Source organism: Gallus gallus, chromosome 3, assembly GCF_016699485.2.
Source record: "Gallus gallus isolate bGalGal1 chromosome 3, bGalGal1.mat.broiler.GRCg7b, whole genome shotgun sequence".
NCBI classification, from domain to species: domain Eukaryota; kingdom Metazoa; phylum Chordata; class Aves; order Galliformes; family Phasianidae; genus Gallus; species Gallus gallus.
Window position 1 is genome coordinate 4,777,174 of NC_052534.1, and position 26,828 is coordinate 4,804,001.

A 26,828-nucleotide genomic window follows, 5' to 3' on the forward strand; every position below is an offset into this window, starting at 1 on the left:
TGGCTTTGTTGCCTGGGACTGACAGCAATTAGTGCTTGCATAGGCTCAGCCTGCCAGCTGCTGCTCTTTGGATGTGGGAGGTTTGCATCAGGGTCTGGAAGTGCATTGTTATCTTTGTGGTTCTTAAACTTCCCTGATAAGTTAGTGGTGTCACTGATACACTTTAAACTCATTGAGTTCACTGTTGGATGCTATTAACCAACTTTCATGCATAGCTGCATTTACTCCACGCACAATTAAACACATGATTACATGTGTGTTAAAAAGCTAATCACTGGAAACCAGATAAGCTTGACATCTTTTTCAGTTCACCAGAGCCAAACTGCTCAGTTCAGTAGGGCCAACTTGCTCACCACGCAGAAACATCTCTAACAACCAATTCATGTTTGAACAAGCTGTTGCAATACTTCCCCCATCAAGTGATATGTGGCTTTCCCTGTGAGCTGACATCTAGCTGATGCACTATCCCAAAATCCAGTTGGCACTGAATTCATTGACCTTGTATACAGATCTTTGCTACAGTGCACAGAAAATGCTTTCCCATGCTGGAGAGTAGGCATGGACAATCCATTTTATTTTTAAACTTTTATTTTTGTAGAGCTTTAAGAGCATTGAATCAACAATGTTGTGTGGCTCCATTTCTTACGTTGATTGGAAGAGGGGAAGCACACAGCAAGGGTACCGCAGCTGGCAGCTGTTTCATGCTTCCATGTGGACAGGAGGGTGACAAAGGGCCTTTCCCAAAGTTTCCAGCTGTTCAGCTGTTGTAGAATGCACGTCCTCTGAAAGGCAAGTTCACAGCCTCATGCTGATGTATTCCATCCATAATGCAGACCTGAAGAGAGTATAGAACCATTCACCCATCTGCTTTGCTTTAAAGCATTTCCCTGCCTTGTCTATCTCTGGCTTTTCTTACAGAGGCTTTTCTATGCAATATGGGTCTTCTGGGTAGCCTCTCGTGTACTGATTGGGATACTCTGTAATGGTGCTCTTAAGTTGCCTGTCATACTTGTGCAGCAATTGAAAAAACTTCAAATTCAGCCTGTGTTGGATTAATTTGTGTGCTTGATATTGTCCTTTGTGTGAGTAAGGAACTGCTTAGAAAAAAGATATTATAGGATTTAGTTGTCAGATAAACGTTGTGTGTTGTCTTGCTATCCTTCTGTGGGAGTATTTCATGAACCTCAACTAATTGAAAGAAAAACTCACTTAGTGCACAGTGTTGGTAGGATGAACCAGGGAACCACTGACTGGTCTGCCTCACCTGTGTGCCATGGAAGGTTGTGGAACAGACCCTTCTGGGAGCTGTGCTAAGGCTTATGGAAGATAGGGAGGTGATATGGGACAGCTGTGTCGGCAGGGTGAAGGAGGGGATCTGCCCCTCTGTTCTGCACTGTGAGACCTCACATCCTCACATGTGGAGCACTGCATCCAGATGGGGATGGGGAGAGACATGAAGCTGTTGGAGAGCATCCAGAGGAGGGCCACAAAAATGAGCCCAGGGATGGAACACCTCCCTGTGAGGACAGGCTGAGAGCTGGGCTGTGCAGCCTGCAGAAGGGAAGGGAAGGCTCTGGGAGACCTGAGAGCAGCCTGTCAGTATCGATGGGGCTGTAAGAAGGAAGAGAATGAACTATTTAGTGGGGTCTGTGTAGTAAGACAAGGGGAAATGGTTTCAAACTAAAAGAGCGGAGTTTTAGGTGGGTTATAAGGAAGAAGTTATTTATGCTAAGGCTGGTGAGGCACTTGCCTGAAGAGGTAGTGGATGTCCCATCCCTGCAGACAGCCAAGGTCAGCTGGACGGGGCTCTGAGCGCTGATGGAGCTGTGGGTGTCCCTGTTCGGTGCTGGGGGCTGGGTTAGATGACCTTTAAAGGTCCCTTCCAACTCAAATGATTCTATATCCCTGGGAGAATGGATCAGTTATATTTAAAGAAGTAGAGGCAGATTTTTTTCTCTTTTTTTTTTTTACTGCTACCAGATATCTAAAATTTCAAGTGTATTATTGATAACTAAATCCAGACGGAACAAGGTGATGTTAGCCACTTTATGCCCGTAATGAATTATGCTGCAATGTTCTGGTGCTTTGAGGTTTGGTGTTTCCTTCCCTCCCTGGCCCCCCTTTTCTAATTTATTTCATTTCAGATAAACGTGCAGAAGAAGATAAAGCTAAAAATGTTTCTTCTCTTAGTGAGTTTGCATTATGTCCTATTTTTGAACCCCTGAAAGCAAGCAAGTATGTCTATCAGCCCTAATGGTTGTTAATAGAGTCCCCTCAAATGCTTACAAGACTTAATCCTGTACCTTGCTGTTTGGATTGAACTCCTATTGTTTCTCAGGATAGCAAATTAGTGATTATTTTTATCTCTCCTCCTTTTGGGTGGAGACACATGGCTACATGTGACCCAAGTTTAATGTCTTCATGTACAAGATGCTGTTTTGTACTTGCATAAAAACATATGCGTCTGTATCCCAGTACTAAAAAACCAGAGTGGCAGTCACATGAAATGTTTGCTGGCAGTTCTGCAGGAGTTTGGTAGTTTGCTGATAGTAACTTCGTATTTCCAACCTTCTCAGTAAGTATTACAAAAGGCAGTAGTGCTCAACTAGAGAATCTGTTGCTTAGCAATGGTGTAGGAAATTCATATGGCTCAGAATGTAGAGTAAAATTTCTCTGCTTAAAAAGCTAATGAATCTATGCTTGCTATAAGCTTATTTAAATTCTGCTTGATGCTGCATGTGCTGTGTACGCCTACTAAAACTGGGTTTATCCCTCACGATAAATAAAATAGGGACTGCTAAAGTCCTAACACCTGGTTACACATAAAAATATGTTCTTTTTTCTTTCCCCCAGCAAATTTCTAACACTGAGTGAAGAATACTGTACTGCTGGTAGTGTAAGTTTTGGGTGAAGGTTATCTTGAGAGATACTGGAGTAATTTAAACATATTAGTAATATGAATATAGTGATGTTATCAAGACACGGATTTTGTAGTTAAGGTGATCTGCTTTGTCTGAAGGAACCTTACATAGAAGCATCATCTATAGTCTTTCAGCTTTATGTAAAAAAAAAAAAAAGCATCAACGTGTTTCTCAGAGACCATAAGCAGTGGTCTAAAAACGTTTTCCTCTATTTTTGACCTTGCATCATCAACTGCGTGCTGCCTGTTGTACAGGGAGATTGTAAAGTGGGAATTGAATGGGAGGTGGTGCAGTGTGGTTCTTGTCTCCAGGTGACCTCAGCTGACTACTTACCATCCTTCAGTCAAGCTCACACTGCCATTCTGGAAGACAGATTTGTTTTTCGAAGTTCTTGCTATCCCTCAGATCCAGGTACTGACGGTCAGGCTCAGGCAAGAACTTAAAGAATATGCCATTCAACAGCATTGTTATTCCAATATATTGTCACAAAGCCTTGAATCCCTCTGAAGGCTCACATTAAAAAAAAAACAAGGCAGTGATTGAGTGAGTTTCTTTAAATATGCAAAGCACAGCTCCTCCTGGGTTTCAGCTAAACTGGCAGCCATGCCTATGGACCCTAACTAGTGAAATCTCAAGCCAGAGAAGCAAGCACAGCAGCTGTGTGCTGACTCTCCAAGTAAACACACAAATACCCTAGGGCCTCAGCCTACTTACGTTGTGTCTTTGCTCTGGCACTGTGCATGCCACCGAGGTGAAGAGACTTTGATTTATGAATTGACAACTGTGTGTCTCTGCAGAGCAAGTTGTATAACAAATGCGGATTGAGTATGTATTAAGCTTCTTGTTCTCACTGCTACTACTGCTTTCTCAAAGTTTGTTCTTAGTTATTGCCTTCCATACAATGTTTTGCCCAGTTTCCCAGAAAGCTGAGGGAAAAGGACCAGCCCGCCCCTCTGTTCTTTCACCTTCCTCTTCTCACCGACTTAAAGGGCTATTTTCTCCTCTGTCTTCTTTTTGGGGGACATACAGAGCTGCGTGGGATAGACTGAGAAAGATAAGGATATAACACTGCATGAACTACCCAAGAGCTTTGTAACACCAGAATAATAGTGTTGTGCATGAGCATTGTATGGATTGCCAGGACTAGCATTTTTAGTCAGTTCTTACGGTATACCTCTCTCCATAATGTGTAACATAGCCCTCAGTGACTTCCAATTCTATCATATGGCTGAAAAGTAGAGGCACTTGTTTACAAGCCTGTTCTGGGCTGCTGATAAATTTATGTTAACACAGATCAGATGAGTTACTTCTAGGCTTTTTGCAGTATCCCTTCAGAGAGGTGTGTTTGTAGTACTATTGAGCTCAATTAAGATGTGGTTCATTGGATACTGGCTCCTTAGATAACCAGTGGACACCAGGTGATGTTCATTTAACTGGAGCTATTTAATACTTCCAGAAAGCCCTGAATGGGAGGCATCATAACATCCTGGACTGGAAGTTGGGGCAGAGTACAACCTCTGCACACTGCTGAACTGGGGAGTGTGGTTGTTGCACAAGTGGGTGATAGAGATGGTCAAAGGGCTGGAACATCTTCTCTGCAAGGAAAGACTGAGAGAGCTGGGATCCAGCCTGCAGGAGTCAGCTCCCAGATGAGATATTAGCAATAATTCTAAACGTATGACAGAAAGGCATAAGGAAGACAGAAGCTCTGGGCTTTCCAGTAGTGCATAGTAGCAGGGCAAGAAGATTTCATACTTGAAAGAGGAAATTCTGTCAAAACAACTAAGCACTTGTTGTGAGGGTTGCACCAGGAACAGAGAGAGTTTGGGGGGGGGGGGGGGTCTCTATCCTTGGAGATATTTAAAACCCAACTGGATGGGATCCTGAGCAACCTATTCTGAGCAGAGGATGTTGAGCAGACAGTCTCTAGCGGTCTCATTCAAACTCACCTGACTGTGAGCTATGTGCCCTGCTAGCACTTGGCTATGATCCTTGGCTAATCTGATGATACCTCTTTGTAATTAGCTGCAGCTGAGCATATTGGCAGAATAGTGTCAGAGAAAGTCCTGGTGCCTTTGACTTGCATGTTGTGCAGCATTTTTGGCTACGTAAACAGCGATTTGTCTGCAACAGATGTTTCTTCCTCATGCACAGGTTGTGATCGTGCTTTAGTCCAGGCACTGATAGAGCAAATCTGTACTACAAATCTGAAGTACTGTACTGCATCTGTGAATGCTTTCCCAAGATGATGAAACATGTGGAAATAATACTTGATTTAAATAAGCAATTGCCTTTCCTGTACAATCATCCACTGTTAGTAGGAGTGAAAGCAGGCACGTAATGTAACAGATCTTACAATCTGTCTTTTCAAAAGCTCTGTAAGCATATGCAGAAACAAATGGAACGGAAAGCTGTGCTAAATGTGAGGTTAGTAATTGCTGATAGGTTGTCATTTTTAATCTGTACAAGACATTTGTAAAGCAAAGCCTTGGGGGAGAGGGGAAAGCATTGAAGAAAAGAATGCAGAATATCTAATGGGATGGTTGCTGCACCTTTTCCTTTGGTCAGACGTTCTTAAACATGCTCAAGTCCTTTAGGCCAGGTTGGATGGGGCCCTAGGCAACCTGGTCTAGTAAATGGGGAGGTTGGTGGCCCTGCCTGGCAGGGGGGTTGGAGATTCATGATCCTTGAGGTCCCTTCCAACCCAGGCCATTCTGTGATTCTGGGAAAGATTAGTGTCCTAATCCAGCCTTTTGCTGGGAGTTCTCCTGGAAAGGGAAGGGTTGGCCTCTGCTTGGGTTGGTGTTGGAGTTCCTGTTCCTTGTGCATGTCCTTTCCTAGCACTGGCTGCAAATCCTGTTATAGGTTGCTGTAAGAGAAGCACTGTGGGGATACGTGTTTCCATGAGTAGCTGTTGCAGCAGGGATGAACTAGCAGATTTCTTTTGTGTGTGTGTGTGCGTGTGGAAATGAGTTATTACCTTCAGAAGCAAATTGTATAGCTGTTTGTAAGCGATGAAACTTTCCCCTTTTCAGCTTTGTTGCTTGCAGTTCACTCTGTTGCTCTTATTCACAGAATGCTTTGGGCTGGAAGGGACCTTTAAGACCATCTAGTTCCAACTGCCTGCTATAGGCAGGAGCACCTCCCTCTAGAGCAGGTTGCTCACAGCTCCATCCAGCCTGGCCTTGAATATTCCAGGGAGGGGCATCCACAACTTCGCTGCACAACCTGTTCCAGTGTCTCACCACCCTCACAATAAAGAATTGCTTTCTTATTTTTATGAAATAGAGGAAAACACTGATAAATCCAATTTGTTAAACAAGATTTCATTTAAATACCTTAGGCTTTTAGACTAGCAGCAATAAATCCTTTTTACTTTTTCCTTCTTTAATTTCTTATATCTGCTTTTGCTCATGCAGTGCCAAGAGCCTTCTTTGCCAAAGGTATTGCTTTATATTATGGATCTTTAATAACTATTTTTACTACTATGTTTGTACTCTTTCATTAGCAAATAGTTGAAAAATTACCATATGTTTTTAATAGCTCTTCCAGCTGTGTGTTTTTCTTCTCCTTTTCATTGCAAGCTCCTCACTATTGCTGTAGGGATTTCTCTAACTGGATATCTGAGACTGTTTTGAAAATGAAGATACTTAAAGTGTACTAAGAGTCAAAATTGTGCTTTAAACTGAAGAGAAGGGGTTAGATAGGTCACGCTATCAGTCCAGGTATTAACATGCATTACCTGTGATATCCTTCTGAACTTGAATTGAAGTACTAATTACTTATGTGAGATGAAGGACAGGAGGAAATACTTCAGGGGGAAAAAAAAATCCAGGAAAAAATGCTGGGTTTAAAAATCAAAAGGTGGAGAAGGGAAAAAAGAAAGGATGATGTTCATGCCCTTGATGGGGGCTCCCTCTAGCGAGCTGTTTTGGAAGTTTTTTCCTCTCCTGAAATACTTCTCACACTTTGTTTCAGTGCATGGTTCTTGTTCAGTAGGTCTGGTATGTTGTTTTTGGTCAGAATAAGTGCAAGCTGCAGCTGAGTGCTGGAACCTGATGCAAACGAGGAGGAGGTGCAAGTGAAGCAGAGGGACAGGCCTGCCTGTTTGCTTTGGTATGTTGGTATGCTTCAGACTTCAGGAAAGGTGTGAATAGGAAGAGCTCAGAGATGATGTGAGCGTGATTAAAAGTCCAAAGGATGTGAAAGGTGAAAATGCTTAAGGAAGTGGAATTGGGTAGCCAGAGAGTTAGAGGATTCTGGGGTGGATCTAGGAGGAAATGCTGGTGGGACATATATTACTTAGAATTTATGAAGATTTTCCAATGTCATGTCTTCTTAAGGCTGAGGTGGGTGCAAGAGTGGAGCCTGGAGTGTTTGTGCTCTCTCTGCTGCTGTGCCCCTTTAAAAATAACCTAAACAAGTGATTTTCGGGAAAGCTGTGACAGGATCAACTCTACCTTTCATGCATGTAAGCACACAGGTTTAGTGAGGTCACTCCTCATGATCATTTGCTTCATTTTCCAGTTGGACTTACAGTAAGCCTATTGGCACTACTGTGGTTTAAAAACAAACAAAACTAAACTAAACCCCAAAACCCAGAAACTCAGAAATCCCCCCCCCCAAAAACAGGGTATTTATTTTTGCATTACTTCTGTATTTGATATTGTAGGGGGAACGGTTAGGTCCCAGCTTGAACTGGTGATTGAGCACCTGGTGAAGGGCTGTGGCTGCCCAGGGAGCACAGACAAATTGTTTGCACCTGTGCTCCCCAGGTGACCAGGAGGGGTGGACTCAGAGTGGAGGCCCCCTGGGCTCATATAAAAGCCAGCCACTGAAGGGAGAGGAGCTCTTGGACTTGGGCTGCTTCTTGAGAAGGAGCGCTGCACAGCTAAGAGAGCCCCTTCACCTGCAGGGTGAGTTCCATTCTTTCTGTGTATGACTATATACCTGCGGATACTTTGCCTGCTATTGCCAAGAACCTGTCAGAAGCAGCTTTGCTTCTCTGTGAGCAGAATGGATATTTTTCATTACTTTGTTATATTTCCCTAGCAGTTATTTTTTCTGTATAAATCACCCTGGGCAAGGGGTTGAGACATGAATGAACGTTCATGGTTTGCCTGGGCTGCAATGAGTAAAGAAAGAATTATCTTGTGCCGTGTATACATAGGTTGCTCCCAACATAATGCCTCCTATTTCCATTGAAAATACACATAATACAAACACCATTATAACACTGTTTGATAGAGCACATTTGCAGCTACAAAACAGTATTTTTTTCCAGCAGTCACCACCATGCATTTTTGCCAGGGATGAACAAGAGCCTGCATGCTGTGCTTGCAAATATGTGCATCAGCGGAGGTGACCTGCTGTTGTTGCTGCTGAAATGCACCACTTACCCCCTCACTGTGCTCATGTCCACTGTTTGCTCTCCATCAGTGTTCAGCAAGTGTCAGTGGATGTCATTTTTTTTCTTTGTGGAGGAATTCAGTTACACCTCTTCGCTTCATCCATGCTTCCGTGGCAGGTACTGTTCTGTCAGACTGCCCCACTGCTGCTGTCGTCACACAGCAGCAAGATGTAATGGGATGGTGGTGGGAAAGTTCAGCCTCTGCTGCCATCACACCAACATCTGCCTCTGATGTCGTGGGACAACATCAGAAAATAGGAGGCATTACTTTCAGTGTAGTCTTCATTTTTATGTCTATATTCTATGAAACATCAACAAACACATAAAACCTGTGGGATATGTGACCATGTTTTTGTGATAGTAGCTAATCAGTCTGATTTGATGGCAGTGGTTGCAATTCTCAGGTGTTCAACAGGGCTTTTTGGTGTCACTTTACTGTTTGAGTGCTTCATCCTTGACAGTAGTTGTTCATAGATATTCATGTCACTGCTTTTTGGCAGTATGTGTAAGGTGTGATTGTGAAGTGAGGGGTGTATTTCTTTGCTAAGAGAGGCCTTAGAAAAGTCTGGTCCTGAGGCTTGATCAGATTTTTGAGTTGAATGGTTGAATGTCTGATTGCAACTTGATGCCACGTGTGGCATGCAGGCTGTGAGTTGGGCATGCTTGGGTTAGGATTTGAATTTGAGTGAGATGTGCGGAGAAGTTTGAAGACTATACAGGTCAGGAGAAAGTGTCGAGTAGACCATGTAGATGCTTGGAATTTTAGTCTTGTTTGTTGATTTCATGTTGGGGTTCATTTTCACTGCTTGTGTATGTGCAGATTGTTGGTGTGCGTGGAGTGGTTTTACACCTTGTCTCACTTCCAAAGTCTGTGAGTATTCCATTTGCCTGCCCCCTGCTTAATAATGTTCTGTGTATCAATTAGTTGTTGAATTCATCTCAGCATGAAAGTTGCAAACTGCATTGCAAGCTACCAGAGGGAGAGCGTTGCTCGTACCTTTAGCCAAAGCTCTTGTTCTAATTAGGGTTTACTCCAGAGGCAGGGATGGCACTAAGTGGTCATTAGGGATGGCTCTGGGGTTGTATCGTCACAAATCAGATATCTAAACTTCATGTGAGCACACCTTGTAAGATTTGAGTTTTAAAAAAAAGTCCCTAAGTATGTAGTGTTTTCTGAAGCGTTTATACTTTATGTTACTGAAACCTGAAAGGTGATCTTCATTTTTAATCTGAAGGGCTATTTTGCTGTGCAGGGACTTGGTTTTGCTTCATGTCAAGAGTTACAAGTGAAGGTGCAATCACAGTTTAGTCCAAGTCTTCTTTTTTTCAGGTTCATGTGCTGTGGGAATCTGGGTGTTTGTTGGCTTGTTTGTGAGGTTTCTTCTGTTCTCAGGTCTGTGAGATTGGACAGCTGTAAATGTCAGTAGGCGAGTTCTATCACTCTTCTTTGGTTCTACCTTACATTTTGCTGATGAGAAGTTTTCCAAGTGTAGGTACAGCAGGTGTGGTTCAGAACAGCTCAGAAGGATGAAGTTGGTGAGTGAACACTCTGTTCACTCCTTTTGTCCTGAAAGCTCATGCTCACAGATTTCTGATCTTGGTGTCTGTGGTACGTCTGTCTAAGCTGAGGACTTTGTAGTAGTCTTGGTCTAGTTTGTTTTTTAGGACCAGAAGCTGACTGAATGTTCCTGGCTTTCCAACTGTTCTGCCTTCAGGATGCGCTCTGGACAAACAGTGTTGAGACAGACCTGAAAGTTTGGCAGGTGGGCTGTCTTTTCTCCAGATGCTTCCTAGGGATGGTCTGTGGGTTATGGACACAGCTGCTTTCTGCTCTCTTTCAATCCAGTATCATGAGCATTACTAATGGGTGGAGGTGATGCAAACTCCTGTTCCGTACCTTGTGCTGAAGACTGGTGTTACATAGCAACCACTTCAGAGGATTAATTTCTTGAGGCTGTATGTACAGCTTTCTTTAGAGCAAGAAACACTTAATTTGCTACAAATGTAAGGGTCTGTCACTGCTTGGATTTCTATTAGTGCATGAGTATTGCATGTGCTGTGTGTCCTTCGTGAAACAAGCCATGCCCTGCCACTGCTGGCTTGTCCTTGCTGAGGTGTGGTGCAATAGTTGCAACAGATGGGTTTCTTGGGCATATTTGAGGACAGTGCTTCATTCTTAATCAGAAGCTTGAGATTCAGTGTTACCTTGCAGAGCAGACAAAAATGTGTATGGTCAAGGAAGAGATGGGAGACAAAAGTGAGAAGTGAGTTTTATAATCACCGGGAATGACCTCACTGTCCTTGCTAAGATGACTACTTTGGTTAGAGGAGAAGAAAACATCCCCACTAAGATACCAGTTTGACTTTGGTGGGGAAGACTGTCTGCCAATCCCAGAGATCTGACAGATGGCAATGCGACTATTTGTGTTATGTATCTGTATTATGTTGGAGTTACTCTTTTAATCAGAGGTGTATTAGTAGACTTGTCAAGTGTGCTTGACTGTCAGTGAGACTTGGCTCTCCAAGACTCCTGTCAGTGTTAAAAATAAAGGTTCTTTATTCTGCAACAACTAACGTGAAATAGTGAAAGCTAAGATTCTCTTTGCCAGATTTTTTTAATGGAAAGAAGGAAGGGTAATCTGTCACAGATGTATGAGGCAGCATGTGTGTGTTTAGAGCTGAGTATTATAAATGGCAGGGGGGGCAGGTAAGGGACTTGCTGAAGAGGCTGTGGTAGATCATCTAGGTGTAGTGTGTTGGGATTTTTCTTTGCTCATGAGGTTGTAAATTTACTAATGCTTTTCTATGGGGAAGGAGTTCTGATAGTGGCTCTGAAACATATTCAGCACTTGTGAAGAGCAAGAACTAGAGGTGTGTGTGTGATGGCAGTGCAGGACAGTAGATCAGGAGGCAGTGATTGCATTGTGTGGCATCAAGTAATGGGACCTTGCTGGTGAATTGGCAAAGGAAGGGATATCTGTGCTTTGCTTCTGACCTAGAGATCAGTAATAATGAAAATTAGCTTTTATATTCTGTGGTACTTGTTCTCTTCATGGCTTTTTATGGTGTTTTGTTTGTTTTGATTCTGCTGATATTGACACAAATAACCCCGTCATCCAAAATGTGCTGCGCTTGCTAATAAACTCAAAATGGTTTGGTTTGGAGAACTCTAGGTGTTTGATTTGATGTTATCTTGTTGCAGTCTTTTGGCATGTGGCTATGGTGGTGTTTGGCAGTACTCTAGTAGGACTAGGGTAGGATAGGAAAGAAAACTGTCCTCCTTGCCAACCTAATGTGGTTAACAGGAGAGCAGGCAATAGATCATGCTCTATAAATGAGTCAGAGGTTGATTTTTATCTTAATATAACTCAACAGCTAGCTGCAGTACTTACCTTACATGGAAAAGGTGATGAACAGTATAATGTTTGTTTGGCTGGGATAATAAGATCCTTAATAGTATACAAATACTTCATACCCCTTGAGCAGAAATACTTCTTGTTCTGGTGAAGGCGGAGGCAATAGAAATTTAGGAGCCAAATAAAGGAATGAAGTTATCGAACAAGCACACGTGTAGTGGAAAGGTAGACCTGTGCTCATGTAAGTCATAGAAGCACTGTATCTTCTGCTGGAGGTGGCATGGATTTTTGTGCTTAGCTGATCCAAGCTATAAGTATACAGGACTGGTTATTTTGAAGTGGCTGACGTAAACGATGATTTGCGATGCAAGTTGTTTGTTATGGAGTTAAGTCAACACCTGAGATAAATGTAACTTCTATTTGTGGCTGATTATAATGCAGATGATTTTGAGCAGATATCATCTGATTTGTGGAAGTTGATTAAAATGAAGGTTAATCAGAAAACTAGAGGGCCAGACTCATTTGAATTGCTTTCAGCATCTCACTGTATCTTTCCTTGAGTTTATTTTACTCAAAACTGAATACTTGTTTTGAGAATTGAAAGCTGTTTTGCACTTAGGTGTCAGTTCAGGAGTTCCAGTTCTATAATTCTGTTTCTGGCCAATATATGAACTCAGACCTCCTTGTTATAGTGCACAGAAGTAATTTGAAAAAAATGAAGAGTTAAGCAATCTTTTCTTTTCTCACCTTACAACTTCACTAATTATTTGAGTTTCTTACAACACAAGACTGTTACACTTTCTGGCTAGTATGTAAATGTGGAAGTACTGGGGTAAGTGAATTACTTTATGGATGGATTATAAGGCTGGTGAAGCAAATTCTGATGCAAAAAGTACAAGTGTGCCAGAATAAGAGAGAGAGAGTTATAACACCATTTGGCAAGGAAGCATTTGAAAGTTGATGTATATTGAGTCTTCAACCTCTGCCAGTGGAGCAGTTGAAGGTGTCAGATCTCTGAGTTTAAATTACTGGTTGTTTCTGTTTAGGTTTTTCTTCTCCCCATTGCCTATCGCCAGGATGCCTTCTGAATTCTGGCTCTGCTGGCAAGCTGTTTGTTCGCGTGCTTTCAGACTGATCCTGAATAATTCTGGATCAGATAAATTACTGCTTCAGGTGGGAGGATGGACTTAACTAATTCTTGTTTTCTTTCATTGTGTACCCTTGTGACTACCAAGGAAACTCACTGGATGGAGGTATCTCTGAAAACTATGCGTGTGTATACTGTTCTTCAGCCCAGCAGTGTTTGGGTGAAGGCTGTGCTACACCCGAGATCAACAGGGAGATGCCATGGGCTGTTGCTGCCCTCGCGAGGCTATACCAGGATATGTCACTGTCCTGTGACAGACTTATAACCGGGGCTAATGGTGCCTTGCTCTAAATGTCTTAGTCTTACTGCCATGCTGATGACCTGCTCCCATGTTATTATAGGTGAGAATGCTAAAGAAGACGTGCAGGGGAAGAGAAGTCTGAGTGAGAAAGTGTCTCTGTACAGAGGTGACATCACGCTACTCGAGGTTGATGCCATCGTTAATGCAGGTAGGTGGCTGAATGCTGTCATGGCTTGAAAGCCTTCATTGCAAGGATATCCGTGTGCCGAACCTGAACTGTGGAAAGCTGCATAAAATTGTAATGTCCTGTGGAATGCTGCTGGAAACTCAGCATGCTTTGTTCCTGATTTCTCTGTATTCCCTCTGTTCATCTCATGTGCCTTTATTGAGACAAGGGTTTATTGTTGAACTTGAGCACTGTGGTCACTAAGAAAAAAAATAATGATCTTGTTTGTTTTTTTTCTTAGCTTGAGTAGCTGAGAGTTCACTCTTGATATTGACAGAACACTGCACTTCAATACTGAGTTACCGCAGTACATTCCAGTCTGGTTTTTAAATTGAGCCATTTGAGGACTAGATAATGTGAAAATCTTTTAACAGTAAGATGATAGCAAAAGTGACATACTGTTTTTCATGGTTTGAATGTTTGTTTTTTTTGTAGGGAGGTTGTATCTTTTGAATTTTTGCCATTACCTGTGGAGCTCTAAATGTTTTAAGACCTCCTCTGCTTTAGTGACTGAAGTGGAGAAATGTGTGTAGCATCTTGTGACAAAAAAAAAAAGAAAGAAAATTGAAAAGAATTAGGAAAAAAGCTTATGTGATTTCTTCATCTATTGGATTATAACAATCTATTTTAGCTGCTTGAGAAACCCTATGCAAAGGTTTTTTCCCCTCTGCTCCCACTCCCTAAATCTTGGCTCCACTCCCCACCCCCTAAAGGCCGTGGTTTGTGTGTCTTTTGGCTGTTTGCTTTTTTTTTCCTTGGTACCTGGTTGTGTTGTCATTAATTGTTGGGAATAATGATCCATTTGCAACAACTAATTGCTGGTGTTATTCATTTATTGGAAGGAAACCTACTGCATTTTTTTCCTTTGTAATGGAGTAAAGCGCAGAGATCCCTGAGGTTGTGCTGGGCAGATTGATGTGCTTGCTTACAACAGTAAAAAGTTGTATGGAGATGCTGGAGCTCATGTCTGTGAGGAGTATGCCCATGCAGCATGAGCTGCCCGTGTACTTGGATTGCTTGGTGCTTTCTCCTCTCTGCTTAACAGAGGGTTCTCCTTAGTCATGGAGCTCCCTTGAATCACAGATGGTGACTGGCTGCAGATTAGTTTTGGAATTGAAATGGTTTGCTTTTCTTGACTTAGACGGTTTTTTCATGCTTTCTGTTTGGAATGTTAAAAATCCTACAGTCCTAGTTCAGAAATCATATGTGATCAGAGCAAGGATCTGTTTTCTGGCTTCTACAGAACAACTGAGATGCAGAGTGACTGAGAGGTACCTGAAAAAGGGAGATGATATGACATTTAGCTAAAACCATTCTCAATTATATACTGCCATGAACATGTTATTGCAGAATAGTTCCTTAAAATGTCCTTCTCAGTGATTGTATTGCAGGCAGGTATTAGTTTAACTCAATGTTTTGCCTTGAGCATCCTATTAATTTCCTTACTCCATTTTTTTAAAGTATTCTATGCAGATGTGTATAAAAATCTTAATTTTAGTCTTACCTTTTTTATTAGTGTATTATACTTCTCATTAGATGTAACTTGATCTTGGCTCTGAACAAGTTATTTCCTCCTATCTGTGGCTGCTGCCTCTGTGTATCTGAAGCATGGACAGTGGGGTATTAAGGTGGTCTCACGGCTTAAGTAGGCCTGATGTAGTAATGCTGATGATGAGTAACGTTTTCTGAGGCTATTAGAAAACTAAAAACATAAAGCTTACTCTGCTCACTTTTGGGTTTCTTCTGACATGGGGTCTCTGTATACAGACTAGCTAATCCAAAATACAGAAATAAGCAGCAGAAGTGTCACTAAGACTTGGAGGTAAATTGGGAGTTATTTGTAGTATCAGCTAAGGAGTATATTTTCTGGGCTCCCCAGCTCAAAAAAGAGAGGGGTCTCCTAGGAGTACAGCAGAGGGCCACAAAGATGATGAAAGGCCTGGAGCATCTCCCTTGTGAGGAAAGGCTGAGAGACCTGGGGCTGAGCAGCCTGGGGAAAAGAAGGCTGAGGGGGGATCTGCTTAATGTTTATAAATGTCTAAAGGGAGGTGGGAGGTAAATGGATGAGGCCAGGCTCTTCTCGGTGGTGCATAGTGGACAAGGAGTAATGGCCTAAAACTTGAACATAGCAAGTTCATAGAATCATTCAGGTTGGAAAAGACCTGAAAGATTGAAAAGACCCTAAAGATCCAACTGTGACCTAACCATACTACCCTCTCTAACAGCCCTCTGCTAAATCATGTCCCTGAGCACCACATCCAAACAGTTTTTAAACACATCCAGGGATGGTGACTCAACCACCTCACTGGGGAGCCTATTCAGTGCTTAACAACCCTCTCTGTAAAGAAGTTTTTCCTGATATCCAACCTAAACCTCCCTTGGCACAACTTAATGCCATTTCCCCTCATCCCGTCACCAGTGAGAAGAGACCAACCCCACTCTTGCTGTAAGCACCTTTCAGATATTGGAAGAGAGCTTCCATACTAACATGTGGAAGAACTTGTACGTGGTAAGGGTGATGGAGCACTGCAACAGGCTGCCCGGAGAGGCGGTGGAGTCTCTTTCTGTGGAGTTATTCAAGACCTGTCTGGATGCCTAGCTGTGTGACCTGTTGTAGGGAACGGCTTTAGCAGGGGGTTGGACTTGATGGTCTCTGGACATCCCTTCCAGCCCCCGTGGTATTTTTTAATGAATATTTGGGGAGGTAATGGTACTTCTGCTATTTATACTATAATAATGTGGCAGATGCTTAATTTGAAGTAGAAACAGGAGCTGCGTTTTGAAAGTGGGTGTTTTTATTTGTGACTGCGTAGTCGTGTATATTAAATAGCAGTTCATCACTGCGGGCCTCACGTACAAATTCACTAGTTACCTGTTAAATCTTACTGTCAAGTTGTAATATAAGATGATGTATATTAATGTGCTTGTAAATTAGATTTACTAGGAGCAAGATCAAGAAGAAAGTAGTATGGAGATTTGGGGGGGAAAGGATTATTCTTTTTACTTGATTGGGAAGGGGCACGACTTGCAGAACACTACAAAAAGTGTTAATTCTTAGCGTTGAAAAATGTCTTTAAGTAGAGGTACAAAAGTATGGTACTGAGAAGAAAAATCTTTCATATTCAGGAATAAAGAGCATCCTTTCTCTGTTCTGATTGTTGTTAATAAGTCTATAGTGTTATTTGTATGTTAGCAACTAGCCTCTTGCTTACAGTTGGAGTAATCTCAGTGCTCTATTCAGTGAACTGTGCTTGAGCACTGGAGCCTCCCCTGACTCTCCCAAATCTGGTGGAAAAGCTGTTGCCTTTTAAAGGGAATGTTGTTTTCCATTTTGAGAAAAGGAATGGTATGCAAAAATCTTAGTCTCGTAAATGGCAAGAAGAGTTAGTGGGGAAAAAAAATAACTGAACTTCTTATCCCCTTTCTGGTAGGAAAGCAGGCTAGGAAGCAACTTACATCTGAGGCATTCAGAAAATTTAGGGTTTGAAACGCTTGTCCTGCTATTCATCCTTACTCATCCTTGTCCTGGAACTGGGAAATTCTCATTGTCCTACAAAGTATCAGCTCTTCCTGTTGGAAGATGCTTTTCCTCCCTTGAGCTTTTGCCTTCAGAACCACATTTAAATGTTTTACTCTAGCACTAATATATTTCTTAATTTTCTTAACTAGACTTTCTTCTGGACTCTTGACGTTAAGATATTATTTGATCTCTTAATTTTGAGACATCACACTTCTCTCCTGTCTCAAATGACACGTCAAGGTAGAAGTACCACACATAGAAGGTGTGAACTGAATATGTTATTGCTGAGCTGTGCTTGAATCAATGTGTACTTACAGTCAGTGGCTGAACCATGCCATTCCCCATAACAGCTTGTTAATGTGCAATCAGTTGCTGCAGTTGCCTTGAACTTGGTGCTTAATGAACAGGTGGGGGAAAAAGGATGATTTCAAATCTGGAACAGATCTGACACCAGGCAATTTCACTGATTGCTGATCCGTTTCATTTGCCAACTTAATTTATCAAGCAAAATTTTCACCTTGCAGCTTTTGAAGTAGGAATTACTTCAGCAGGGGCCTGTCTGAACGTTACGGAGGTGTTGAAATCGGTAGCTGGCCCTGTGGTAGCATCACATGCGTACTCATTCCCTGCACCCATAATTTACTTTTAGGATTTTTGCATGGAATATTTGAATTTATCAGCACTAATTTTTCAACTGAGCTAAACACATAATAAAAAGCTTCTGTTGTAAATATTTCAGTTTGATTCTAGTAGCATGTTTTTAAAGCACATTTTGTTTTATCTACAGTATAGGAGTTCTCCTGTCCTACGGATAGGAGAACTGAAAGCTTGAATTGAAATCACAAAGTCAGCTGGCATCTGCCTATGTATCTTGCCTATGTATCTTGCACTTCTGTTATTTCCTCAAGGGAATAGAACCAATAATGCTTACAAAATGTTAATTTGGTTTTCATCTCTAGTGTGAGCAAGTTGAGGTGTTAATCAAAGGTTTCTCAGGTTAAATTACAGTTGGTGCAATTATACTTATGTATATAATCTCAGATTCATTTATATGCGTTTCCCATTTATTCAACAGAAAAGTCAACGTAAATCATTGCTGGAATCAGTCATTCTCAATAATCCTGATATCTGTGAATAAGTTTATAACTGCTTTCTGTGACAAATGCTGAATGTGTTAGGTGAGCAGCAGACATGGTAAACTTTTCATCTGCTTTTGTTTCACCTGATTTTACTTTAGTTCTTCCATTTACTTATAGTACTTAGGTGGAAAACTAAAAATGTGTCCGAAGTAATGGTGATCAAGGGAATGTAATCAAAGAAAAGTACATCTACGGGTGCAATTTCATTGAGGTGGATTACTGTAACTGCTGTCTTGGCCAAAGAGCTTTTGCTCTTGGGATGTGATAAAGGCTTAGTGCTGGGGAGACTGACTCAGAAATGGACTGCAACAAATAGGGTCACTGGACTGCATGAGGTTGAAGGGAATGAATTGCACGCAGTTTAAAAAGTGTAGTTTTCTCTGTGAAATTAATGCAGTGTAAGAGTTGAGTGCTGGCTGATTTGCTTTATCGGTGTTTTGATAGTGACACTACCATGGCAGAAACTGGGAAGAAAGCAGGCACTTGAATATCTTGCCTTCATGTCCCTCAGAGTTGTTTCCTGGCTGTGACTGAAAGTCCATTGAAACTTCAGTTTGAAAAAGAGCTTCAATGTGGAGTATGCTTTTGGTTGGTTAATTTTTGTATTGGCTTTGCTTGCCAGGTGTGTCACTCACCTGATCACTTTGAAAACCTGACTGCATGGCAGTGCATTTAAATCAGAAATTTGTGATGCTAAGGAAATCCTCATCTTCTATGTGCTGTGCATCCTACAAGCTTGCTTCCAACAGCATCGCTTAACTAGCAGAGATGGGCTGTGTGTGCAGCTATTCCTGAGGCATGGCCCCAACATTCCTCTGCCTGGGAGCTGGTGGTGCCAGGGGATGGAGGGAACAGCTGAAACCTGCGAGGGAAGCACTGCCTGCATCCTGCCACGTGGCCAGGCACTGCAAATGGGTGGGTGCTTCGTGTTAACAGGCAGTGGGATGCCAGGGCTCTGCCATAAAAAAGCAGTAGAGAAAAGATCTACTTTCCATTGGGCAAAGACAGTTAACTAAAAGGCTCCCTACACTGACAGACTGTGGAATGAGGCAGGAGCTTCTGTCAAAGCAAGCTGAGGTTGAAAGCAATGTTGTTCAACTTTCTAGGGAGTGGGGTGAGGTGGGGGTGCCAAATATCAGAATATCCTGGCACAAAGTCACGTGGGGATGTGTCTCCTCTGATTGGGCTCAGCGTAGCATGAGAATGTTGCCATAATCTAACAAAAGTGGGCATGGTAAAAGGCATTTTAGGGGCCTGATCTAACCTGGTGACCTATAGCATGTGTATTTAATGCATTTAGTTAACTTGATTGTAATGTAGATAGTGCTTTCAGGGCACCATCTCAGTGTTTACTGAAACTAGGATGGTGACTTTATTCATTTGTGCTTCGACTTGTGCCCATTCAGTCTCATTATTTCTAGAGTTCATGAGGAAAGGACCATCTGTATAAGTGATGCTGATGTTTTTGTGCATCAAATAAGCTAAACAGTGCTTTATGAATGTGGAGAAAACATTTCTGGTAACTTCTTTTTGATGCTTTCTTGGACAGAGAAAGTGGCTGGCAGCTGAAGGTGTTAGAGGCATTGTTTGTGACTTGCCAGGTTTAGGGCTAACTCTTGGTGCTATAATACAACAGTCTGTGCTTTCATTTGATCTCCCTCTCAGGTTTGTCCCTGGCCACTCAGATTGGGCACCTGCTGATATCTAAACACGGGCAGTGTGTAGTGGAGCAGGGCTGAGCTGGGAGGGCTGTGCTGGAGATGCAGGCTGCTGGCTGTGATTGTTACAGGTAATAGTGACAGGATGTCATGTGCCAGGTCTTCTGTCTGTCCCACCTTTAGGTGCTCTGTCTTGTGACACTGCTGCTCTTTATTCTTTGTGTTTTAGGGTAATGGTAACTTGAAAGCCTTGTCCCTGCTTGGAGATCAGCTTTCCTGTGTTCTGGGATTAGAATGTGGATCTTACTAGTTGTCAGACCACTGTTTGTTGATTTTTTTTCGTGCCATGGTTACTCTGTATGTCCTTTCTAGAGGAAAAACTAATGACATAAAACACTGAAGCTGGATTTCTTCAAGCCGGCCTGTCTTGCAAATGGGATGTGCTAGGAGTGCCATGAGTGCTTTCTGACAGCAGGTGGCAATAGCTCTACTGTTATCGGGAAGCCACTTGCTTCTGTACCTCAAGTTTTTTGGACATCAAATCAGTCACGACGTAAGCAGCAGAAACAAAATGCATGTGTTGTAAGGCTGCTTGTTGGATGGGCTATTGGTATGGCTTGCACTTATTAAATGGCTGCTCCATTACATATATTTAATGGGTGTTTGGAAGAGAATGTGAGACATGTGGTTTGGAAGAGCCTTAAGCATCTCTTCTACTTCACAGAGGAGTATGTTTAGGAAGGACTTTGCTTTCAACCTATATTGTCCTCCATCTGACAGTGGGGCTGTCATCCCCAGTGGTGTGATGGATGTGTAAGGAGCTAGTTGAGATCTTATTGCATCATTATGTTTTGTTTCATAATATTAAATCCACTTTTAATCAGGATTTGGGATTATCTGAAGGATTTTTTTTTTAAGCTGATAGTTGCCACAGCATGTTCTGAGTTAAGGTATGCATGCAGAGTGGTGGTTTTTCAACTGTTTGCATTTAAATAAATAAGATTCCTGTAACTGAAAGCTGATAGGGACACAGAAGTCTCCTGCAATGCCTACAAAATCTTGGCAGGTTGGCTGGCTGGTGGGCTGAGACTGTACGTGTTGTGCTAGTATTGTGTCTCCATCCTTCTGGCCACGTGTACCTGTTTGCTCTTTATTACCCTTTATAACTATAAAGTCATTGAGATGGACTAGGCTCTGGATTTGTATGGATTGTACACTGGCTGACATCATGTTGAGCTAAGTAATGCTGTAGTGTTAGCATGGGAATTAGTATTTCTATGCAAATCTTAATCCCATTAAACGTATGCTCTTAAATTGAATAAGGGAAAACATGCTCTGATCAGAGCAACTGAACTTCAGGTTTATCTCATCTCAGTGGTACGCTCTGGGAACAGGATAGCTGCTTGCCCAAAGCTGTTATGAGTGTTGATGTTGAAAAAATGCTGTTGTGTTAGGGACCCTGCCAGGCTCCTCTTCCTCCCCCCTTCACCAGGAAGCGCTGCTCTGGCTTAATTTTTGCAACTGCCAAGTAGATGGATGCCTTGTCTTCCACCCTTAAATTTCTAGTTGCTTATTTGTCTAGTGTTTTGCTACTTGCTGTAAATTTGGGGAGGCTTTTTAGGACTATTAGTCACTTTAAGCACAGCTTTGATCACTTGTTACATAGGTAATTACAGACTATAAGATGCAGGCTAGGCCTGATTTTGGCCTATGGCAGTTGGAAATACTTTCCTGACAGGGGGAGGAGGTTTCTATATGATGTTGCAAAAGCAGAAGCTGCTTTTCTTCGGAATTCTAGCCCTCTCTCACATTAAGATCACTGCTAAGAGTATGGCCTGGCATTTAAACCTGGATTCCAGCCTCCTTCACGTGACCCACTGTCACAATCACTGCAGGTGGTAACTGCAGGTAAATGTATGTATCAGAGTGCAGTGGAGGTTTGCAAAAGTGGTATTTGCCTGTTAGCTCAAGCATGCTGGTGAGTCTTTGTAATGAGTGCAATAAGTGCCCAGACACCTGCACGTTTATATGCTTCAGAGTTGTGAAATATGTTGGGTTGTACACAGGGATTACTTTAATTATAGTACTGAAAACGCAGTGGATTCCTTTGCTTCCTCCAGAACGGTGCTGTGATGAGCAGTGCATCTCTGACTCTTGTAAAGTTTATGCTTTGAGGTGACAAGAATGTTCAAACATGACTCTATCTCCTGACTGCACTGTGGCTTGCACAACGTGCCTAAGGGGTTGAGAGAGGAGTGTGCTGCGTGCTATTGGTCCTTTGGTGCCTTTTCCTTGGCGTAGGCTGCAGAGGAGCCAGTAAGGCCTGGCTCCTCCTCCCCTGCACGATGGCCACTCTCTGGACTGCCTCTAGGGCAGGAGTCTCATAAGGAAGGAATTACTCAGCTCTTGTAAGAGCTACGTTGCAATGGCCCTGGTCCTGCAGTTGTTTCAGTGGCAACGCCTCGAAGCCCATGGCTTCTATTGCCTGTTGTGTCTGAGCAGTTGAAGTTTGTGAAAAGTATTGATTCAGACTACTTCTTTGGATTACTGCTCCTTCTCCCTCCTGTCACTTGTGTGCCTACGCTGCAATAACTTCAATCCCATGTACAATATGAATCGCTTAAATATGCCTCCACAGCACCTCTCATGCTCTACAGTTAGATCCTATGTAGTAATAAATGGAAGCAGTTCATATCTGGTGTACTTAGTTGCAGGCTGTTTCAAAAAGATGGTTGTCAGCTGCATTGGGTTTGTATTTAGAACTTTTTGCATTTCAAATCTGCTTTTAAGGGCATAAGAAATGCTTTTAAATTTAAAAGTGTGAAGCATATTGCTTTTTTAAGAGAGCTATACTCTTGTCATGTGGAATAACTTTTATTTCAGAAAGATGTGCTATTGCTTTCAACTGCCTCACATCAGCTTATAGAGGAGTGTAAGTCTTCCCAATGACTTAATATGTTAGACGATAATAACTGGCAATCCATTTCCTTTATGTTGCTAAGAATTTGTGGTGTATAGCTCATCTTAGAGAGACTGGTTGGCTTTTCATCCTGTTGGTTTCAGCTCGCTTTGTAGTGATTGTGTTAAGCAATGCGGTCCGTATCTCTGCTTGACTAATCCTGAACTTCTGCAAATCCAAGTACTGATATTAGTCTTTCTGAACTTAAAATTGTTTTATATGGAGTTCATGAATAGGCAGTCAGTGAAAAATGGTGGATTTTACCCACTGAATTCTCAAAACTATATTAGATGTAGTAGCGGAGTCCAGAATTTAAGCACAACGTATTTCTGAGGTTCTGTGAGGGTTTTCAATTTAGTTTGGATATTAACTTCAAAGTAAAGCAACTGAGTCTGGGCTGAGCTGGAACAGATACTGCAGTTACTTTTCCTTTCACTCCTTGGGCCGATAACTCAGCACTTAGAGATGTTTGCTGCCAGATGACAAACCTCAGGCTTTCAGAGAGCGGAGTGATCAGCATGAAGGCTGTTGGGGCACAAGTGAAATATCGTCTTGCACCTCATTTCTGGCAAAGGTGAATCTGCTGTGGAGGCCCAGGCTTGGTGTGTCAGCAGGGATTAGACCCCGGAGCTTTAGGTCAGTAGTTCACAGCTTCAGACTAGTTCTAACACCAGCAAGAGGTTAAATTAAAAAACAAATGGATATACACAAAAAAAAACCTAGCCACCCAACAGAACAAAACAAACCCCAAACCCAAAGTGAATTCACTGACACCACAAAGGGATGTTTTCAGGTGGGAGCATTTCTCCGTATTCCTGTCAGAGACAGAGCGTAAGGTTTTGGTTCCCATCTTTCTCAGTTCACGTGGGTTTTAGTTAGATCTGGCTTCTCTTTCTTTCCTCATGTTGGCATCATCTGACTCAAACCAGGCTCTGTGCCAGGGAGCAGAGCTTAGCATGTAGGTTTGCAGCATCTCTGCCACCTTCCTCTCCCCTCCCCTGGTGCTAGCACTTAGTAGAGCAGCTTGTGTTGATTGCAGCCTCCTCTTTCTTTATTTATTTTAAATGTTTCTGCCCTTATCCTTGTTGGGAAAAGGACAGACGACAGGAAGTGTATGCTGTGTTGCCTTTCCTTCCCCTCTTAGAAAGGCTGCTGTGAGCTGTTATCAGACGTAGCCTCATAATTGCAAATAAGCATCTCGAATCACAACCTTCAACCTTTGGTTTCAGCAGCAGTGGGCACCAGCAGTCAGTGAAACTGTAGTGATGCATTTGTAACGATTTTTATATTATTCGAGCCAGTGTTAATCATCCAGGAAAGCTGAATTTTATTCTTCTTGTTGGTCTCTTCAGAAATCGAAGGCTGCTTGGCTTTGCCCGAGGGTGAGACTGCAATGGCTGGCTGCTCCATGTCCTTGCTACAGACACTGTGCCTCAGGGACCTCCCCGAGCACCACTGGAGTCACTTCAGATTTTATAATTCCCTGCTGACAATTAAGTTGATTTGCTGGTGCAGGCATGATGGAGCTAAGCTAGGACATGTGCCTTTTCTAGCCAGGACATGGAGTGAAAGTTGACTCATAGGCTTCAGCTTTTGATGCCATTGAAGCAGATCGTTACCTGTTCCTGAGGAAGGGATAGAGGTAGTACTGAAGGACATGGTTTAGTGGGCAACATTGGTGGTAGGTGGACGGTTGGACTGGATGGTCTTAAAGGTCTTTTCCAACCTTAATGCTTCTGTGATTCTATCTGCTGGGTTTATCTTCACTGGACTACTTATTCTCAGATTAATATTACTTTTAAGTACAGGATGGATCATGGCAGGGAGGAGTTGAGCTTGGTGTGGCAGTTGGCAAAGCATCAGCTTTCAGTAAGAGAGGATCCAGCCTGGAGCTGGAGCCCAAGGCCTGTGCATGGGAGGGGGGATGGATCCAGCCTCAAGACCTCGAGCCTTAGGAGAGGGGACAGATGCTTGGCATCTGTGGAGTACAAGATCTTTCACTCTTGTCCAGCATGGTCTCTGGATCAAAAGTTAATTCTGGAAATACCTCAGCCACCTGCAGCTTTCCTAGTGCTGGAAATAATGCTGTGACTTAATGGCTTCTGTTGAAGTTATTCTGCATGGTCTTGCAGAGTATGTAACTTATAGTCTTGCAAGTATATGACTTGGTTAATGTTTCTGTTCTAGCTTGGGTCTAATTTCTCTTCAGCCCTTGCCTGAATACTGTTACCGGTTTGGAGTTACTCTGATGAAATGGAGGATGATTTAGCTGTAAAAAGAGCTGTTTCTTCTGGCTGCTTGTGGGGAAATGAGCTTATGGATTGGCTTATGATTTTTGCTTGGGGTTATTGTGCTTTACAGACATGGGATCTGTTGGTCTTTTTTTATTAAAAGATTTTATTCAGGATGTCAGTGCTGTGGTACCTGACATAGATTTGCACTCATTGTTTTTTGTTAATTTTTTAGTTAGCTACGCTTTTTGCTATTTTTTCCAAGAATAGCAAAATAAGTATTCTGCACCATCAGCAAGTTATTTGGTGTTGTACAAATGCCAAAGATAAAATCCTGTATAATTAGCCAGACTGGAGAGTTTTAAGTTGTGATCATGAATTCCATTCACTTGCGATATATCTCTTATGAGTATAATGAATCTCCAAATTAGATTAGAAAGAAAATATGCATACAAACCAGAAATAAGGCTCACTTTCTCTTTTGGAAACCTTGATGTGAGGGACTGATATGTTAATGGTGGTAGGTTTTTCGTCCATAGGTATCTAAACCATGTAATCTTAACAATCAGAAGTTCAAATCTGGTACTTCTGAAGCACTTTTCTTCTCCTTTGTCCAAAATCCTTGCTTTTCAGAATGCATGGGTGAGTCTTTTCAGTACTAACGCCTTATTCCTCTGAAATTTAATATCTGCACTGTGTATAATGTGCCTGCATCATATCAGATAGTGCTTGCAAACTATAAAAATGCAGGTTTCAAATAAAGGAGTTGTGCAGATTGAATAGATTGGAGTTCAAGCCTTAAAACTGGAAAAGCTATGCGAGCCCTTAAATTCTAGTGTAGGCATATTCACACTTTGGTAGAATTGCTTATATATAATTTAAGGATATATAGCCCTTTTTTCAGGAGTTGCGTTTCTCATTGAAGTATTCTTCCAGTATTTAATAATAAGGCACTAACTTTTATTCTTTTTTAAGGGCTGCTCTGTAATCACTGTAGTTCATTATTTCAGCTTCAAAGTGTAGTCTGTACAGAAGCAATGAGGTGTATCCACATCGAGAAATTAAGCAATAATCGTGTAGTTTGGTGTTTCAACAGGCTTTGTTCATTAGTAAGTACAATGATCCATTGTAAGTACATGCAGTAGTCACGATGTTCCTAAGAGTCTGAAATTCAGACTCTCCAGAGTAATTTTCAGTATATTCCTGCCTGTAGTAGTACTGCCAAGAGTGACAAATGTGCTTAAATGTGTCTTGCTGTAATGGCAACAGTTCTGCAAAGTTGTTATGGGGAGAATATGGGAAACGATGGGATACTTCCATGTGTGCATGCATGGTTTTGGAGTTACTGATAGCTCATGCTTGCAGTGTGAGAGAGAATAACTATAGATGCATTAGAACGGTTGGAAAAGCTTCTTTAAATAAAACAGTTGAAAAATATGGAGTGAGGAAAGGAGTAATGAAAACACAGTGAACACTAAGGAAGAGAAAGAAAGGTGAAATGGGGGGGGGGGAGAGGAAATTGGTGCTTAAATGCAGGTGAGCATGCAGGAAAGGTTGCTGGTGGTTTGGGTTTGAGTTACTGAAGCTCATCCAGCAACTCCAGCCACGCAAATCACAGTGACTAAGACAATGCCTGCTGGTTGTGAAGCCCTTTGAGTGAGGGCTGAGGAGGGGATGCTTTGCATTCCTGAGAACACTGGGTTGTGCTACAGATGTGAGTGGGAGGAGATGGGAGGGGGGGGGGGGTGGTTTGACCAGGGTGTTGTAGTCTGGGGCTGCAATCATTCAGCAATTTGGGAGCTTCTGGGCAAGAAAAGCACTGAACTCTTCTCTTTCAGTGAGGGGGACCCGTCCGTATGCTCAACCACTCCCCTGGAAGCTGCCAACCTCAGACTGTCCTGGTCAAATTTAGAAACCTGGCATCTAGCCATCCAGGGGCATTCCTTTCACCTTTCCTACCTTAGTGAGGCAAACCAGTATATAAATAGATTCTTATCGGAGGTGCCCAGATCTCCTGGGT

At 42.3% G+C, this 26,828-nt stretch overlaps 1 protein-coding gene across 9 annotated transcripts in view; it reads left to right on the forward strand.

The window, feature by feature from the left end:
• MACROD2 (MACRO domain containing 2) overlaps positions 1-26,828 on the forward strand; it is an 838,556-nt gene that overhangs the window by 11,591 nt on the left and 800,137 nt on the right. For 5 of the 9 annotated variants that reach the window (XM_015283424.4, XM_025149218.3, XM_040697783.2 and 2 more), the window contains exons 3-4: positions 7,697-7,837; positions 13,176-13,283. In XM_015283424.4, the coding sequence (XP_015138910.3) occupies positions 7,697-7,837; positions 13,176-13,283 (249 nt within the window). The remainder of the gene's footprint in view (positions 1-7,696; positions 7,838-13,175; positions 13,284-26,828) is intronic. The other 4 variants (XM_015283426.4, XM_040697785.2, XM_040697787.2 and 1 more) reach the window with 1 other exon arrangement.